Source organism: Olea europaea, chromosome 13 (genome assembly GCF_002742605.1).
Source record: "Olea europaea var. sylvestris chromosome 13, O_europaea_v1, whole genome shotgun sequence".
NCBI classification, from domain to species: domain Eukaryota; kingdom Viridiplantae; phylum Streptophyta; class Magnoliopsida; order Lamiales; family Oleaceae; genus Olea; species Olea europaea.
Window position 1 is genome coordinate 10,448,946 of NC_036249.1, and position 19,910 is coordinate 10,468,855.

At 36.9% G+C, this 19,910-nt stretch overlaps 1 protein-coding gene and 1 long non-coding RNA gene across 8 annotated transcripts in view; both read right to left on the minus strand.

The window, feature by feature from the left end:
• Positions 1-1,162: 1,162 nt before the first annotated feature.
• Positions 1,163-3,428, minus strand: LOC111407555. The gene is made up of 2 exons (XR_002705128.1): positions 2,383-3,428; positions 1,163-1,954 (listed from the first exon to the last, which is right to left on the minus strand). It is a non-coding gene; the product is annotated as an uncharacterized LOC111407555 (long non-coding RNA).
• Positions 3,429-8,711: 5,283 nt separating this feature from the next.
• Positions 8,712-19,910, minus strand: part of LOC111407556 (3-oxoacyl-[acyl-carrier-protein] synthase, mitochondrial) — a 27,585-nt gene continuing 16,386 nt past the window's right edge. For 5 of the 7 annotated variants that reach the window (XM_023037121.1, XM_023037118.1, XM_023037120.1 and 2 more), the window contains 4 exons: positions 11,147-11,207; positions 10,965-11,047; positions 10,656-10,727; positions 8,712-9,171 (listed from right to left, as the gene is read on the minus strand). In XM_023037121.1, the coding sequence (XP_022892889.1) occupies positions 9,007-9,171; positions 10,656-10,727; positions 10,965-11,047; positions 11,147-11,207 (381 nt within the window). In that variant the 3' untranslated portion in view covers positions 8,712-9,006. Of the gene's footprint in view, positions 9,172-10,082; positions 10,179-10,655; positions 10,728-10,964; positions 11,048-11,146; positions 11,208-19,910 lie in introns of all 7 variants that reach the window. The other 2 variants (XR_002705129.1, XM_023037123.1) reach the window with 2 other exon arrangements.

A 19,910-nucleotide genomic window follows, 5' to 3' on the forward strand; every position in this document is an offset into this window, starting at 1 on the left:
ATAGTTTCTAGGTGCCAATTGCGGAAAGTGAATCTCAGAGCTATGTATAGCTCGAGCCAAGATTCTAGTCTCATGAGTATTCCTCGTTGTGCTTGCCAACACAAATGTGAAACACAATTGAAATCACAAGCTGCTAGCACATTCTGTGTAGGTATTCCTATGCTTTGATAAAATTCAATCGTTGGTCTCGCGAAAGGATGGCTCTGACTCGTCAATTATACCTATGAAATCCTAGACATCAAATGCTTATTTCGATTCGGGATGTTATGCTTGGCACCATGATTGTAGTTTGGATCTGCTCAAATTATGCATCTAGAGAACTCGAGGATCGTTCAAAGCACAAGTTTGAAGTAGTGTCCAACGATTTTTAATGAATGATTGAACAGCATCTGAACCGTCTATAGCCTTTTCCATGTGCTAAAATGCAAAGAAACATACCCATTTTCTCATACATTTCTATCTGTTACGAACTGCACAATCTATATTTGTCTCAAAGGATATGTGTGAAGGTTCACAACATTGTAGGATACGTATGGAACTCTACATAGCACTGTTGTGGGCTGCATTTCATAGCATCTAACATGAACATATGACCATTCCATGAGAATAGAAATCGACAAATATCGAAATCCGCACGTAGCTCTTCCATAAATGCTATGTATATAGCAGTGCTAAACACTTTGGTTCACATAGATTGTCACCATGCTTGCCTTCAAAGACTTTGAATACACTCATCATTTTATTGGCATACAATTATTAGACAATATCGAAATCCGCCTACAGCTCTTCCATAACTGCCTCCTTACCATGTTCGTCCTCGCTATCGAAGGCCGGTAGCAACGCACAAATTGATATCAAAATGTGCTTTACCACTACTATGATATAAGATATCAAAATGCATCAAAGAAGCAATGTAGGTTACACCCAACTATGCCTTTGAGGGTATGTAAAAACATGTAGATATGCATTGCCTTTATATACTAAGGCCACTAATAACTGTATGCCAATGAAATGATGAGTATATGCAAGTACTGCAAGTAAACCAAAAAAATTAAAGTGAAATAGGTAAACGATGTGAAGTGTAAGTGTTCTATAGAGTACTTGGTTGAAAATATTTACGAACATCCAACTACATCTTTTGCAGGGAAGTAGGGTGAAAATCTATGCAAATCAAAGTCTTTGAAGGCAAGCATGGTGACAATATATGCGAACCAAAGTGTTTAGCACTACCATATACATAGCATGAAGCAGTCTATCAAACATACAAAATTAAAACATAACGAAATTCCACCAAATGTTTTCTCATGGAACAAATTTCACGGGGCTCCATTTCGAATGTCACATTAAGCTCTTATCGCTACTATGCTTTTCGGTACTCCTGTCATTCCACTCGACCCACTTAAATTTTTCATTCGCATCGTCCTACATGTCCAATATCTCCCATTTGCGCTTTCGAGATAAGAAGGTACACATTCATAAGTAGAGATCAGTTTGTTTTTCAGTCTACCAGTCACTAATAACTCTTTCATACATGTCTTTGGGTACGGCACAACAGGTCTGACGAAGTTGTCGATTTTGGTAGCGTCCCTCTCACCGGCCATTGTGCGTGATTAACTAAGTAGGAAAGATCAAGAGTGAAATTTTTCTTCTCCTCATTTTTCTTCCTGGTATCTGCTTTTCATTTGTCTCCGTTGTACGGGATCGACACATCCATGCTTGCTTTAGCCATATCTTTTTTCAGGCTCGTCACTTGAACAGCTGCTATCGACATCAGCTGATACCTTGTCACATGGTCTTCATATCTACTATCTTCAAACATCGCGACGCTAGTTCGACAGAGCTTTGTTGGTGTGACTACATACTTATCACTGTCTGACGTGTCGCCGAATAGAGCCTTGTAACCGTACACCACTCGACAGTCTTTGTCCTTAAATTCTTTGTAGTCTTTGTTCTCCTATGCCAATAAAATGGAGAGGTTGTCACATACGTTACACAGAAATGCAAATGAAGTTAATATATGAAAACATAAGCAAATTTTAGCGTAAATCCTGAAAAAAAAAAATTAGGACAATAGGGAGTTGTAGTAATTCCATCCGATCTAACTCCCACTCTATCAAAACCCCTCAAAATAGGAAACCTCGGCACTTTTTCAAATACATGAGCATAAGATCAATGATACAACAATGAACTTTTTCCTCTCCTGAACAGTACAACACCGAGTAATATGATCATATAGCAATCCAAACGCATTCCCTGAAACGAAAAATGACCAACTACTCTAATAATGAAATAAATCAAAATCTCTAATGAATCCAATGACACGACCAAAAGTAATATTTCATCTCACACACAAGTAAACGATTGGTCATGAAACGATGGTACCTTGATCTTTCGAGCCCACCACTCCCCATAAGCACAAATTCTGCCAGTTGATGGGTTGTATGCAATACTACTGCAATTCAACAATTCCTCGAATCTTTTGTGTTTTAGGCGGAGAGCATCCCATCAATTTTTTAGTTGTTGCTTATTCCAATTGTGGCCGGAGTTGGAATTGAACAAGTAAATTAGTGTCTTCCAGCCGTGTTTCATGAAACACTTCCCATTCCGGTGTCCTTTCGACAATGACCATCCTGCAAGCAACAAAATATCTTCGTTTCGTACAAATTTCATTGTACATTCTTACGGGCCCCAGTCTAACTCCGAACGTGAGAGGCATTGAAGCTAGACGAGTTCAGATGACAGTCTTCTTTCGTTTCTCGATGTTGAAGTAAGACCAAGCTCATGAGCTTATTATCCTAAGTCAGAACAAGTTGATAGGATCCCATTTTTACGTCCCATGTCCCCCGTATGGCGACATGGGGCGACGTCTGTAGTAAGATACGAAAAAAAAATCAGTTAGATAAACCACAAGGTGTACCCAAGTTCAGGAAAAGACCGTCTTCAACCGAAAAGCTTGTATCAGAGAAAATAATAGATCCATGGTGCCGTCCACTCGCACAGTTGAAGAGTGGTGTGATTGTGGAGGAGGTTTGTTTATAGCTGGCACCAATGTTACTATTACACGACTAGGGTCGTTTCTTCTATGCTTGTGTCAAAATGGTGTTCTTTGGCAGCAGAAAGGGAAAAATGCTGTCTTCCACTAGCTACAAGTTGTGGGAGATGTGAATGGGCTGATGTCTTCGAGATCTGCTGCTATCTGTATATTTTGTCATTGGCGATCAAGAGTCATATAGACTACCACTTCGCTTCTACTGTCGAAGAAAGAGGCAACACTAGTTTACACTACCTCTGATTATGGTGGAAGATGTGTTAAGAAATCAAGAAATATTCATTTGCTGCTAGTTGCCTCCTTTCTCACAGCCGTCTGCTAGTTGACAAGGAAAAGGGATTTCGGGTTGTTGAGACAGTATAGTGGTGGGGTAGATGGAGAATTGATTATTTTGGTAGGTGAAGTGTCGTGTGTTGTATCCTTTTCCAATTGAAGGGTAAAAGTGGGAAGGAAAATGGTTGTTGGCCAGGCCAAAAAACAGGCCCAAAGCCAGGGTGGCGAGTTGTTTTAACCTCGGCCCTTGGATTTGAAATTTAAAAAAAAATGTATGAGATCGGGGGCTGAGGTGATGCCACCTCAGACCCCTGTCCCTGAATCGGTTATTGAGCCGGGCTCAGTAGCAGAGTTCAAGTGGGAAATAATACTGACATGGAGGTCGGTTCCAGTCTAAAAAGTATGTAATTTTGTGAATAATAAAGGAGCAAGAAAAAACACAGCGGTCCAAAAAATAATTTGAATCCACTTCCAAGCAGGCCTAAACAACCGCTCAAACTTAGATCACATTTTAAAAAACACCATTCAAAGGGCTTACATTGTTCAAAAAAATTCACATCGGAACAAGTAAAGTCGAAATGGACGAAACTTATAAAATACAGACATCCAGACAAAGTAGAGAACATGGGGATCATCTGGATGTCTAGTTTATATAAAGGTCATTTTTTTACCGCTCTAACACTTGGTACACAATGGCTAATTTCGTACGTCCGGACACGAAAGCGGACATCCGATTGCTTGTCTGGTCGCTCAGAGTTTTTTTTGAAGTTTTGAACTCTATAAATACCATTTCACTTTACATACATTGTAACACTTTTAAGAGCATTTAAGTAAGATATTCTTGAGCTAAATTATATTGATCTTACATTTTGTTTATCTTTATCAAATCTTTTACTTTAAAAACCTTTTGAAATTGTAAAATAATTCAAATTCAATTTTGTGGGTGTATTGAGGTCCCTACAAAGCTCGATAGTTTGGGTTATATTGAGGTCCCAAAAAGTTCAATATTGTATAAGAATAGGTATTTCTTGTTTGCAAATCACCAGAAGCGTTGTGAGCGTTTGAATTGCACCATAAATCAATCAGATTTAGTGAAGAAACCTTGCTCGTTACAAAGAGCTTAGTAACAGAAGATGTGAATTATTACTTTAGTTCGAACCTCCACAATTATATTATTTGCACAATTTCTTCCCTTTTGTTTATTACTTTTTGTATTGTGCATATTACTTGGCTGATTTATTCATTCATAACTTGTTTAAGTTTCTCGAAAAAAATTTAAAAAACAATTCACTCCCCCCCCCCCCCCCCCAATCCCAATTTGTTATTCTTGGGCTTTCAAAGTTAAATACACAAAGTAAATAGAATTCATTCAAGTAATCAAATTTTTAAGTAAATTTACTAATTCGGATAAACATGTAGAACACATTTATCAATGTCCACTGTCCACGATGCAGTGTAATAAGAAAAGACACCACTCTTGAGTTAAATGCATCTAAGACTCACTCTCACAAATGAAGGAGAGAAATAACAAAGTATTGCTAGAGATATCCTAAACCCTAGAAGGGTACTATGAGTTGCTTCATCTTATTTGATGAAAGTTCAGGCAACTCGTGCAGCTTTCTTTATTAATAACCACATTAGAATAGCCTAAGTTGGTAAATGGAACTACCCACTTGTTAATGATATGAAGTTGAACGTGGATGCATTGGTTAAGGGGAAGAGCTATATGGCGTCAACAGCAGACAAAGTTGAGTTAGTAGTATTAAGACTAGAAGTTCAATCTCAAGATGTCAACCTTGTTAATAGTATTCGTCCAAATTTTTATATGTAGACTATTTCTTTAATTTTTATTTTATGTGAATCATTCAACAAGTACTGCCTTTGCAACATTTATTCGGAGAAATGATTCACAATTTATGCTATTTAGGAAGGCCTTATGTTCATTCAATCACAAAGACGAGCTATTGAATCCGAACGGAGCAACGCATTAATTTTTCTTTTGATTACGTGTTTGTTAATAGGACATGGAAGTCGAGTGGTCATTGTTTAGAAAAGTGAATTGTAATTGTGCAAGTGGTAAGAGCGAAAATTTATGGGAAGTACTGTGACAAGAACCCAAAACTAAAACATTTACTTCTAAAAACAAATGTAGTAGTGGAAGTAAGGATTGTTCCCACGAGAAGTATGTGGTTTAATTTTATGCTTCATAAATAAGAACGGGGGTTTGATTATAACACAAACAATTCAAATTAAAATATCTAAAGCAATCAAAAGAGCACCCCTTGGTCCAAGTCAACATCTACCATCAGAATTTCACAACTGGTCATCGATGCAAGTATATATCAATTCATATTTTGAATATTCACCGTTGGAACTATTTTCCTATATCTCCTTAATTGTAATTAATTAAAAAACAAGCGATCTAACTAACCCTAATTACTAAACAATCCAAGACAAGTGCAATAGATTTAATCTAGTAACAGCCTTAATAACTAGAGAGATCAATGAAGCTAAACAATACAAATACAAATAGTTTTTTTAGTTTAATCAAACATTCTTCCTAAACTTTAACAATTTCTGATGCAGCAAATTATTAAACTCTAGTTGCTTCACAAGTTAAAAGGGATCAAACAAGTAAGAATTTAATGTTTAACTTAGCGGTATATTGCAACAAATAATAAACTAGTAGGCCTTTTAGCGATTAAATGCAACAATCATGCAAATAAGTGCATAAGAACATTCAATACTCGAAACAACAATTAAACTATGAAAATAAATTAGATCTCATAGTTGGAATAGTTCCGAGGCTTCAATCTCCTTCGACCGAGTACAAGAATTTGGTTATACATGATAATTCTAAGAGCAAAATTAGAGAGAAGGGAAATGAGGGGCATTCTAGTATTTATATGACTCGTATAGAGGTCAAAGATGTTGCCCAAAACCTTGCTAAGTAAAGTTTTAATTGCATAAGTCGGCACTATATCACAATTCATTCATTCTCGGGCATAGCTGTTCACGAAAGGTGGCATGGGGCATCTGTCGGCGGCGGGAGTCAACCATCCGAGCGAGAGTTCAGACCAATCCCATTCATCCTGGTCTGATCCGAACGGATTTTTGGAACCTGATATTCGAACAAAATCTTGTACTATGCGACAGGATGCTACCACATGGATCACTTGTTGAACTTCAAAATTTTCTCTGTAGGGTTGAATGTGGTTGCATGTTTTTTGAACTATGCAACCGCATAGTACAAGCATTTTCTCCGCCGAACAGCTTTTAATATTTTGGTCATAACTTTCTCTCCTGATATTCAATTAAGGTGATTCAAAGTGCATTGAAAAGTTAACACAAAGATCTACAATTTTTCTAGACGTAGGTTTTTTTCCAATTTCGATGTTTGCTATGCCAAAAATAGATCTCAAACAGAGACAAAAATTTGGAACATAATTTTTTCGCCTGAAAATTGATATGTGATAATACCTTGACTATATTTCATCCCTTTGACTTCTTTCTTCATCCGATTGACCCCTAAAACTCGAATCTTCAACGCAAGGTTAGAAATTTTTTTTTAATATTTGCACTTTCGTCCTTAAACTTTGATTTTATTTCATTTCAGTCATTTTCTCTTGTAATCTTGTTACTTTATCTTTCAATTGTATCCAATTGAGGCCTTAGCATCTTCAATCTTCATTTCATCGCCCATGTCATCTATGAATTATTTGCAACTTAATCTCTAAACTTTTATTTTCTTTCACTCTAGTCTTTTTTCGCTTGTTTCTTCCAATTTCCACCATGTATGACCATTTACAACCTAAATTAAAATAAAATGGTACTAAGTATATTTAATCATCAATTAATCATGAAAATGTATGCATTAATGGATATATAAGCATCAATTAATCATGAAAATGTAAGCATTAATGTATGAAAAAATATAACGTTTTACGTCCTTATCATTCTATCACAGCAATGATTTGGGCTCGAGTATCACTATAGGAAAGTGGAGAAATCTTTTGATTCCCTTAGGGGAGGGAAAATAAATAAATAAATAATAAAAAATGCCCAAAATTACTACTCAAGTACAAAAGTACAACTATTATTTCATGGATGACTGGTCTGGTGTTAATGTGTTATTGGCAGTGTATCTAACCTTGTCCTTACCCCCCAAACGAGTACTCGGGAGTATGATGGGATTGTAAACCTTAGGCCACAATGGGCTCCTTGTCGAGAAGCGATCGATTTCTCTGAGTTACTTTCTTCAAGATTAGCTATAGAATGTGTGTGAGATGGGACGGTTTAGGGAACCACTCTTTTTAATCACGGGTTTCAAAATAATTGGAAAAAATAAAAATAAAGAAGAGATGATAAATTTCGTATGTATTAATTGAACTCTCAGTAAAATTTCAATTGTCACTAAACTTTTAGGCTAGCGAACTTCAATTTCAATTTCAATTTCAATTCCAGACACATCATTGAACTTTAATTTAGTTTCAATTTTTACTGCTTCGACACATGCCATCTCTTTAAAAATTACTTTTAACTGACTATGATACCTATTTCACTTAATCATCGTCAAATGCAATTTTACCACTATGCCATGTCATAGAAATATCAAAAGAAAAAAATCCAACCTTGTAATCATTAGACATTGCAATAGTTCTCTTTTTTGGGTCGTGCTGCAGGTACCCCTGCCAGACACACATCGTCGGCCCCGCCGCAAATTTTTTTTTTTTTCATGTGGGGTCATCCCCTACAGTGAGGGGTCGGTAAGACCCTCGTATGGGAATGCCCTATCCCCTTCTTTTTCACCATTTCCATTTCTAGTGTGCTAAATAGCAATTAAATAGAAATTCAATAATTATATAAATCAATATCTAAATTATGACACTTAGGATGTGATGGATCGCAAAATGGTACAAAATGACTAAATTCGAAACTAAACGTTTCAATTAAAGCAACATAAACTTTTAACAATCCAATTGAAATTTCGTTGAATGTTCAATGACTCCACATGAAATTTACCCTTTTAAAGTAATTTCTAATGACAAGCTTCTTATCACCTTGAAACATGTTCTTGTAACGTCTATGTCCATATAACATTACACGTCACTAGATTTCCACCATGGCTAGGTTCATAAAAGTTTCACTATTTGAACAAGAGGTGTGTCGTAAAAGCAGAGGATGATTTAAAACCCTTAGGCATGCAAAAACACAAGTGATTTACACAATGAGTTTTTCCTTTTGGACAATGTCCTATCCAAACGGGGCAATGTGGAGCCCCTATTAGCCGGGTGTCTACGCATCACCCCTGTTTGGGCAGGGTATTGTCCAAGTAGCAGGGCCCTTGCACAATAAACTCCCAACATGCACCATGTCTCAAAGCAATATCTGTCACAATTTTCCTTCCATTTTTTATTTTTTATTTTTTTTTGGCTGGAGGATAGGCGGTTTTCTATAATCATTGGTCTCAGTCAATGCGTTAATAAATATAAAGAACAATGAAAAGATAGATAAGAAACCAAGAAAGTGTCAAAGAATACAAAGCAAAATCTTGTAGAAAATGAGAGGAAAAGTTCTTCTGATACTTGTTTAGAGGAAAGCATACTCCACATGTTCGCTTTGGGAGTTGTACGCGTCCTCTAGCTGAATGTTAAGCCTGCAAGTATTGCAAACTATTCATGTCCTCAAGAGATGGAAGCAAACAGCAAGGACGCATTTGTTCCTCCAAAGCCAAAAGAGTTTGAAAGAGCTGCTTTAATAGCCATCCTCCTTGAAGCAGTCAAAGGCATGAACTTGCCATTGAACACAGGATCTGGTTTTGTGAGATTAAGCGTTAAGGGTGCAACTCCCTGCCACGAAATATGTGCATAAGCCAATGGGAAATCTAACAGAGAATTCTCGTAAATTACAAAATGCCAAATCTGAACAATGCTCCGCCAAGTCATCTGCCAGAAAGAAATGTTTGATGCCATATAGGATTTTCACATTATCCACATCTATTTCAGAAATCCTCTTATGGAATAACGCTTTAAAATTTCACTTAATGGAGTACAGTTTACAGCATACTAGTCTGTTAATGAATCTATGAGATATATGTTAAAGTTCTCCCCAAAACCAATCATACTGTTGTTCCTTTACTAGTTTTGAGGAAAAAATCTCAATGTGTACGTGCTATCAACTCCGGTGCAGTGGCTGACATAATCTATACATTCAACATTTTATACGAGTTCATTGATTACAAAAGAATCGAACCATTGAAAGAGGAACCTTTGGATCTAAGTGTACAGTGTACACTGAAAAAAGGTTGCATGCAGCTGACCCCTAGAATATAAAGTGTCAAAGACAAATGATATACATGTAGTCCTATCTAAAATCTTAAGCTTTTACATCAAGTAGTTCAATATGATATAATAGCAGACAAACGGGTTGAATTCAAATCTCACCGCCACACATTTAAATGAAATTGTGCATGTCTAAGGCTTTGATGGAAAATATAAATCCCTCCTACAGTTGAGAAAGCATGTTGAAGACAATTTTGGAATGATATACATGCGACTCTATCTAATAGCTTAAGCTTTCAGATAAAGTGATTCAACAATGAGCACAAGATTTCATGCAGGTAATGCCAATAATCAATATTATGTGACAACTGTGTAATTATAGTGGATATAAAACTATCTAGATAGAACATGAAAACAACTCAAAAAGGAAAATAAATGTAAGTTGATCTAAAGAATCTCTCTCCAATGTGTAGTCTTACATTGCAAGTCTTCAATGCAAAAATGATAAGTATGGTATCTTGAAGCCAGCAAAAACTTCGTATGACCTTTACATTCCATACTCATATATAGCCACCCTATATAGTTTGGACATGAATGAAAGCATATAAAAGTAATGAAAGCATATAAAAGTAATCCCAGACTTTTCAAAACCTCGAAGTAGACTTTATATAGCATGTGTTTGAGCCCCCTTTTTTTGTTGAAAAAGCATTTTGTAATAGTGAATTTTTCAAGAATGTGTAGTTAAAAAGTGGGAAAAAGTTTAAGGTTTACAAGTAAAATATTTTATTGTGAAACTGTGTAGTTAAAAATGAGTTTGAGAAAAAATAAATTCTAAGATAATGGAGATCAAACAAGGGCTTAATAAGTTACTGGGGCACGCCTAACCAAGCAGATCACTTTATTAAGTAAATTAAGATGGCAAAAACTCAAAGAACAAATACTTGCAGATTCTTTTGGAACTTGATACTTTTTACTCAAACCATTGAAAGCTATAGAACTATTAATAACTGGCAAGACTGCAATACATTGCACCTCAAAATAAATTTCCTTACATGGTGTATGGCTAATATAGAAAAGATAGCTTCAACAGCTCCAGCTGCTCCAAGAAGATGTCCAATAGCACCCTGTGGCAGTGTCACCAGGAAAATACAGATTCAATTCAATGTTGTCATAACAGAACGACAATATTCAATACTAATATGAAATGACAAAAGTATGGTAGAAAAGAAGGCTATTGTTTGACTTGTCTAACCGATAGGAGAAGATTTTGTTCCATGTTCTGTGTAAATCTAAATTGTATTATTATGCATATTTTCCTTTTCCTATAAAAAGATGCACACTTATAGGACAACTGAGGTTACCTTAGTTGAGGACAAGGCCAAAGCACCCGATACTACATGACTAGAAAATAAAGATTTAATTGCTTTGGCTTCCACTGCATCACCTGAATGAGTTATTTAAACATGTTTACTCAATTTGTAGCATCATAACACAGATGTTTCTTGAAGTTTTTGATGAAACATTATTGATAAATTAGACTAACCCAAAGGAGTTGATGTAGCGTGTGCATTTATGTAATCCACTTGATTAGGATCAAGACCAGACTGCCAAACAGAGAAAAGGCAGGCATTCAATAAAATAATTACATTTTCCATTTCATTGATGTAAAATAATTTGGTGGGGGGAGGATAAAGGAATAGTATATGCCTAATTATGTTCAATATGCCTTAAATCAATCAGAATGAAGACATTATCAATCAGAATCTACAAACATAAGAAGAGAAGCAGCATAGAGTGGCACTTTTGGAACTTCTATCAGGTCTTGGCTTGTTAAAAACACGTCCTCTTGAATATAGACATCATGAACTATAGAACAAAAATACAGTGTGCTCCGCTTCTGAGGACCCTACCTAAAATGCAAATAGCATGTGCAGAAGACCAAAGGAAGTTGAGAAATTCAAGTCACCCAGACAACAAGAAGATATAATCAAACTGGTAGCCTCAAAAGTTCATGTTATGGTAGCCTGCAAAGAAAAGGTATGGTTTGATTCTCCACTACAAATACAAAAGAAATTTTAAGGAGACAGCTAACTAGTACTAATTCAACTTTTCCCAGGTCTAGCACAAGCACTTAACGTGGTATCAACGAAGATTATTTTTCTTCTCATGACAAAGATTAGATGAAGGATCCAGAAAAGCTTCAGTAACATGTATCATAATTATACTCTTTTTCTCTCTCTTTCAATTTTTTCTCTGGAGATTAGCCATTCCTCACCAGATCTCAAAAGCACGACGGGAATGGTCAAACAGAGGATTTGAGATAGATGTCTGTCTCTGCCTTGTAATAATGAGCACTGCCATTAGAAAGGTTTAATAGTTTTCTCTTGTTTGTGTACAAAATACAGAATTTCTGGAATTATAAAAGACTTTACTGGAATTGAAAAAATCAGCCAACTGGATCACAAAATCAGCAATGTTCCTTAGTTGGAGACATTTAGAGTTTCCTGCTTTTATGTCTCTAAATTGTGTAGGATTCTTTGTTGATTGTATAGCTGTAAAATAGGATAGAGTAGTTGTCTTTTTTCCTTTATGTACCATGTAACTCTTCTGATTCAATATAAGAAACATTTCCCCCAAAATCAACATGGTATCAGAGCCATATATGGTTCTAACATTTATCTTTTGATGATTAGCCTTTCTGAAGATCAATTCCAGCCTTCTTTCCTGTTTAGTTAGCTCAATAATGTAAAAAGAAACAGAATATTCTGCTCTTGCTGCTGCGAAACGTGAGATAAAGTCAGACAATGCTCTGGGTGGAACAAAAGTTACTTTTTTGGGGTTAAGGCAGTTCTACACCCGACAGTACAAACCAAGGGCTCCATGCTGCATCTAATATGCAAAAATCTCATGGCTCAATCCATGCAAGATCTCTGGAACAACCAATTTTTACCAAGAATCAGCTAGAGCACATCTGCAGGTTAATGAATCAAAAGACACTTTCATCCTATCCTTTATCTCGTGCATATCTAGCTCAAACAGGTAACTAACTTGCTGCACTCAATTCTACAAAATCAGACCCCTGGATCAGAGATGCAGGGGGTACAGACCATATGAAAGGTTCATCAAACATATTTTCATCTCATATTCCGTCATCAAACAGTCACAACAGCAAATGGTTCAACTTCTTCTGTTGCTGGAAAGGGTTCTGTTTTGGTTTCAAGAACCCCAATGTTGAATCCAATGTTGCGTGTTCCTAATTTATTATGCAACTTAATGTCTACAAGCAAACTTAGATCAAACTTTAACTGAGAAATCAAATGTTTTCCGACTTATTGCTTGTTTCAGGATCAGAGGTGGAATATGATTGGCAGTGCTAGGGAAGCAGATGAGCCTATTTATCCTGGATGAGGAACCTAGAAAAACAACAGAATTACAAGCCTTTTCAAGTTGGACCTCTAGAAAATGTGAGGATGAAATAAATTTTTGGCACCTTAGGTCCTAACATCCTAATTTCCACTATCTCAATGTTATTTCCTTTTTTTAAGAAATTAAAATATGTTTGAGCTTGAAACTTGTGAATTTGCTAAACGTGATCATGCGCATTCCCAATTTAAGGTCACATTTAAAATCAAACCCTTTTTCTCTTGTTCATAGTGATTTGTAGTAAACACTCTTTCCGGAGCTAGATGGTTCATCACATTCATTGATGACTATAGAAATCCCGATTTGATCAATTAGGGATTGGTTGTAATATTTTGGATATGCCATAATTAGAGTTAATTTAAAAAATATCTTTTACTTCTTAAGTTAGAATATTTCTTTCCTTCTTTTTCATTGTATTGCACTATATATTGATGTATAGGGTTGTGATGAATTATCAATCAATGAATTAAGAATAAAATTGTTATATTTCTACTCCCCGTTCTACATGGTATCAGAGCTCGGGTAACTTCAAACCCAGCTATCAATGGCAGAAAACACTGCTAACAGCAGAAACTCAACCTCCTCTGAATCCGGTATCAGTCAAACTAAAAGCATCCATACCATGAACTCAATCGGAGTTGATAACTCCTCTCTTCAACTCATGGTTGAGAAGCTCAATGGTAGGAATTACAAAGAGTGGGCTCAATCAATTAAGTTGGTGGTCGACAGGAAAGGAAAAATTGGATATCTTACCGGCGATGCTAAGTAGCCCACAGATCCGACACTTCAACAAAAATGGAAATCTGAAAATTCCATGGTGATGTCGTGGCTCATCAACTCTATACAGCCATCCATTGGTAAAATTTATCTCTTCATGGCAATGGCGAAAGATGTGTGGGACGATATGTACTCCGACGCAAAGGACTCGTCCAAAATTTTCGAAATTATGGAAGGCAAAGCAAGGAGAAAGGGAAGTTACTGAATACTATATGGAGATGACTAGTTTATGGCAAGAATTGGACCTTAGCACCGATGAACAGTTGGATTGTGTTAAGGGAATATAATCCCACATCGGTCAAATACCGAAATATAGACTAATTTATAAGATCTTGGATTACTTCGCTTAATAAGATTGACCTTATTAAGATGGAATCCCAACTCTTAACAGATTGTGCAAGTGACAGTGTTCGAAAAAAGAAAAGGCGGAAAACGAGCGTGTGAATTCTTGGCTAGGTTAAACAGGGAACTCGACGATGTGAGGGGCCGGATCCTTAGTCGTCGCCCACTACCGTCGACCCGCGACGCGTTTACCAAAGTGAGGCACTAAGAGAGTCGATGATCGATCGTGTTGAAGAAGGGAGAGTCTGGACCTGAAGACAATGTTGATGGATCAGCCCTTCCATCCAATGCTATTGGGCCTAGCGGGTCATATGAGATTGGGCCAAAGGGAGCAATTGCCAAAATTTAAAATATTGCACATGATGGGCCTAAATTTGTTGGGTCTGATTCAGGAGCCCAAATACATAGGGGAACAAAAAAATTTGGATCCAACCCAAGACATAAGGACCACTGTCGAAAACCTGGACATAAGGAAGATACGTGCTGGGATTGATTGGAAACCAAGACTAAATACTAGAAATCAAAGCTACCAAGTTGCAGTCAATTCATCTGCTATACAAAATTTCACTCCAGGCAGTACATTCAATCCTGAACAACTGGAACAGCTCTAGAAAATGTTTTCCAACTTTCAACCACCTAACTCGTCAAGTTCCTTGGCCCACAAAGGTAATTGCCTGAGAGCTCTTAACACCACCTCAATCTCGAAAGTACCATGGATTATTGATTCCGGTGCGTCCGATCATATAACGGATTCTCACCATCTATTTGTTTCATACTCACCTTGTGCTGGCAATCGTAAGGTTAAAATTGCAGAGGGCTCTCCATCTCCAGTAGCTGGAAAAGGGAGCATTCGAATATCTAATTTGATTACACTTGAACACGTTTTACATGTTCTGAATCTATCCTGCAATCGACTGTGCATTAGCCAATTAACAAAAAGTTCAAATTGCTCCGCTAATTTTTTTCCTTCTTATTGTGTCTTTCAGGACCTATCATCGGAGAAGATGATTGGCAGTGCTAAAGAGTGTGATGGGCTCTACTACTTTGACGAAACTAATGTGAGTGAACAACGTAGATTCGCTAGTTGAGATTCTGTTTTTGTCCCTAAGGATAGTGAAATTTTCTTATGATATTATAGAATGGTTCATCCCAATTTTCAATATCTAAGACATGTATTTCCCTCAATATTTTCGAATAAAACATCCTTCGATCTTAATTGTGAAATTTGTGAACTCGCAAAACATCACTGTTCGACATTCAAAAAATCTGCACATGAACCATCTAGACCATTCGCTATGATACACAGCGATCTTTGGGGACCCTCCTGAACCCCCAATCGCACCAAATCAAAATGGTTTGTCACATTTATAGACGATCATACCAGACTTTGTTGGGTCTACATGCTAAAAGAAAAACTCGATGTTCATTCAGTGTTCATAAATTTCCATTCAATGGTCCAAACCCAATTCCAGACAAAAATTCAAATTTTGCACACAGACAATGACACTGAATACTTCAATAGTATACTAAGAACCTACCTCCAAGAAAATGGAATAATCCACCAAAGTACTTGTGTTGATACCTCTCAACAAAACGCGGAGCAGAAAAATAGACACTTGAGGTAGCTCGAGCCCTAATGTTCACTACAAATTTACACAAAACCTTTTGGGGCAATGCAATTTTGACATCAGCCTACCTCATAAATAGAATGCCTAGTCGTACCCTCAATTTCGAAACTCCACTCCAAAAATTCCAGAAATTCGTCCCCAACACTCGTCTCACCTCCAACCTCCCTCTAAAAGTGTTTGGATGTACAACCTTTGTCCACATACATTCACATCAAAGTCAACTCGAACCTCGTGCAATTAAATGTGTATTCATTGGATTCTCACCTACACAAAAGGGGAATAAATGCTACAATCAAATCACAAAAAGAGTATTTGTCAGCCTCGATGTCACCTTCTTCGAACACAATCCCTACTTCCAAAAATCCTCTCTTTAGGAGGAGAACATAAGTAAAGATGAAGATCCATTTTTTGAAATATCTCTTGATTCCTCCAACACTATCCCAAACACTGAATCTATCCAAAACATCGAAACTACAACACCATCTCGACCCAACATGCCATCTACAGAAGATAACTTAACCTCAAGGGGAGAACTAGTAAAACATGACAAAGAGATAATCGTTTACTCAAAAAAGCCAAAATCAAAGGATAATGAGAAACTCACACTCGAAGCACTACAAGAGTTGGAACCAATGATAGCTCCAAATCCTCGTGAGCTTTCTCAAAAATCTTATAACACTGGTCTACCTATTGCTCTTAGGAAACAAACTCGATCATACACTCTTCACCCTATCTCGAAATTTGTTACTTATAATGTTTTATCTTCAAAATATAGAACCTTTGTCTCTAACCTTGATAGTACAGAAATTCCAAGAAACATTCAAGAAGCTCTGAAAATTCCCACGTGGAGAAAACAGTAATGGATGAAATGAAGGCTTTGGAAACAAACGAAACTTGGGATATGAAGAAACTGCCAAAGGGAAAGAGACTGATTGGGTGCAAATGGGTGTTTAATGTGGATTATAAAGCAGATGGAACAATAGAAAGGTACAAGGCTCGTCTAGTTGCAAAGGGATATACTCAAACATATGGCATAGATTACACAAAAATATTTGCACCAGTTGCAAAGATGAATCCAATCCGAGTTCTCCTATCACTAGCAGCAAATTTGGATTGGCCACTCCAACAACTTGATATTAAGAATGTATTTTTGAATGGAGAGCTGGAAGAAGAAGTCTACATGATGCTACCACCTCGATTTTCTAGGGAAAATGAAAGAAATAAAGTATGCAAACTAAAAAAATCTCTATATGGCCTCAAACAGTCACCCAAGGCATGGTTTGACAGATTTGCAAGAGTGTTAAAAAAAGGGATACAAACAAGGGCAATCAGATCATACTATGTTTTTCAGAGTTTTTGAAGATGGGACGAAGACTATTTTGATCGTACATGTTGACGACATAATCCTCACCGGAGATAATATAGTCTAGTTAGAAAGGCTAAAAGGAGGATTAGCCAGAGTTTGAAGTAAAAGATTTGGGACAAATGCGATATTTTCTAGGAATGGAAGTAGCCAGGTCAAAGAAGGTGATTAGTGTTTCGCAACGAAAATAAGTTATGGACCTCCTAACTAAATCCGGTATGCTTGGATGCAAACCAAGTGATACTCCTATAGATATTGGAAGGAAAATAGAATACATCGAAAATTTTCTTGAGAAGTACAGATATCAACGACTAGTTAGGAAACTAATCTATCCCACACTAGACCGGACATTGCATTTGCAGTAAGTATGATAAGTCAACACATGCATGCTCCAAGGGAAATTCATCTAGAAGCAGCATACAGGATTTTGAGATATCTCAAAGGCTCCCCTAGGAAAGGACTACCGTTCAAGAAAGATAAGAAAAGAGAGAGATATTTATTAATGCTGACTGGGCAGGAGCAACAAAAGATAGGAGATAAACCACTGGCTACTGTACTTTTGTATGGGGAAATCTAATAACTTGGAGGAGTAAGAAACAAAATGTAGTTGACAGAAGCAGTGCGGAAGCAGAGTTTAGAGCAGCTGCTCAAGGAATATATGAAGGCTTATGGCTGAAACTCTTGGATGAATTACAAACTCCAACGAAATTTTCAATTAAGCTGTCTTGTGATAACAAAGCAGCTATCAATATATCAATCAACCCAATTCAACATGACAGAACCAAATATGTAGGGGTGGACAAGCACTTCATCAAGGAGAAGGTTGAAGATGGAACTATATGCATGATCTACGTCCCTACCAAAGAACAGACTGCTGATGTATTCACTAAAAGGCTACAAAGACAAGTATTTGATGATTTCATGTGCAAGTTGGATATGATCAATATCTATGATCCAACGTGAAGGGGAGTATAGAAATCCCGATTTGATTAATTAGGAATTGATTATAATATTTTGTATATGGTATAATTAGAGTTAATTTAGGAAATATCTTTTCATTCTTAAGTTAGAATATTTCTTTCCATCTTTTTCGTTGTATTGCACTATATATTGATGTATAGGGTTGTAATGAATTATCAATCAATGAATTAAGAATAAAATTGTTATATTTCTTCTCTCCGTTCTATAATGACCACACTCATGTGTTGAATATATCTCTTAAAAGAAAATTTAGAGGCATCAAAAGTCTACCAATCCTTTCACAAAATGATCCATACACAATTACAAACAAATATTCGTGTTTGAGAACCAGCAATGGAAGAGAAGAACATATTGGAGCAAAATAAAACAATTTATCAAACTTCTTGCATTGACACACCACAACAAAATGGAGGTGACAAACCAAAAAATAGACATTTATTAGAAGTATCTCGAGCCTTGATGTTTCAAGTGAGTGTTGCAATTCAGAAGTGAGGCTATTTTAACAGCCTCATAAATAGACTTCCAAATTGTGTTTTTAATTTTAGTACCCCAATAAACAGCCTTAAACAACTCCACAACCAAATTCCATCCATATAATTTCATCCTTACCACACAAAGTGTTCAGCAGTGCCGCATTTCACTCTCAAAATCATATGAAATTAGATCCCCAGTCAATTAAATGCACTTTCTTGGATATTTTTTTTGATAGGTAATCAAATAATTTTATTACTTAAAAGAGAATACACGGGGGGTGTACAATCACTTTAAGCTATTAAGGAAAAACATGAAATTAGGCAACCCATCTACAGAATTTCTAGCCACAGCATTAAACCAAAAATACAAGGTAAAGTAAAATATTTCTCTTATCTGCTCTCTTGTCTTTGTTTGGTCTTCGAAGCAACGGTTGTTCCTTTCTCTCCACACGCACCAAACAATGCAGCCCGGGATAAGGTGCCATACTAATTTGCTATCCTTATCCCGAAGTTTTCTACGCCATGCCCGTATCACGTCCTCTATACGACGAGGCATCACCCAATTCATAGATTGTGAACTGATTATACTGTTCCAAATCCAACGTACACCATCACAATGAATGAACAAATGATCAATCGTCTCCCCATCCTTCTTGCACCTATAACACCACTCGGTTGCATAAAAACCTTTACGACGAAGATTATCTACCGTTGAGACCTGTCCCCTCACAACTGTCCACAATAGGAATGCCACCCGAGGAGGCAATTTACACTGCCAAACCAACTTCCATGGGAATGAATTATTCACACATCCCATGAGGGAACCAAAGTATGAGTGAACTGAAAAAATGACATCCTGTGCTGTCCTCCACCTGATGCAATCCCTCTCTCCAATCCGAATTTGGGCCTCATGTAAAATGGTCATAAATAGAGAATAATCTTCTAATTCCCAATCCTGAAGATCCCTCCCAAAAGTTATATTCCAGCTATAACTCCCATTATGAATGTCTAAGGAATCACTCACCATGGCAGTGGGCACTGAGGCAATACGATACAAAGAAGGGAATCTCTCCTTCAGCGGTTGATCTCCGCACCAACAATCATCCCAAAATTTAATCTCATTACCATTTCCAACCACAAACTTCAGTTTGTCCAAAAATGCACTCCATCCCCGTCGGATATACCTCCACAAGCTCACCCCATAAGAACCACGATCCTCAAATGTACACCATCCCCCATCGGTCGGTCACACCATACTACGCCCCAATTATTTCTCTCCAGAAACTGTCCCTCTCCACTCCAAATCGCCACAACCACTTG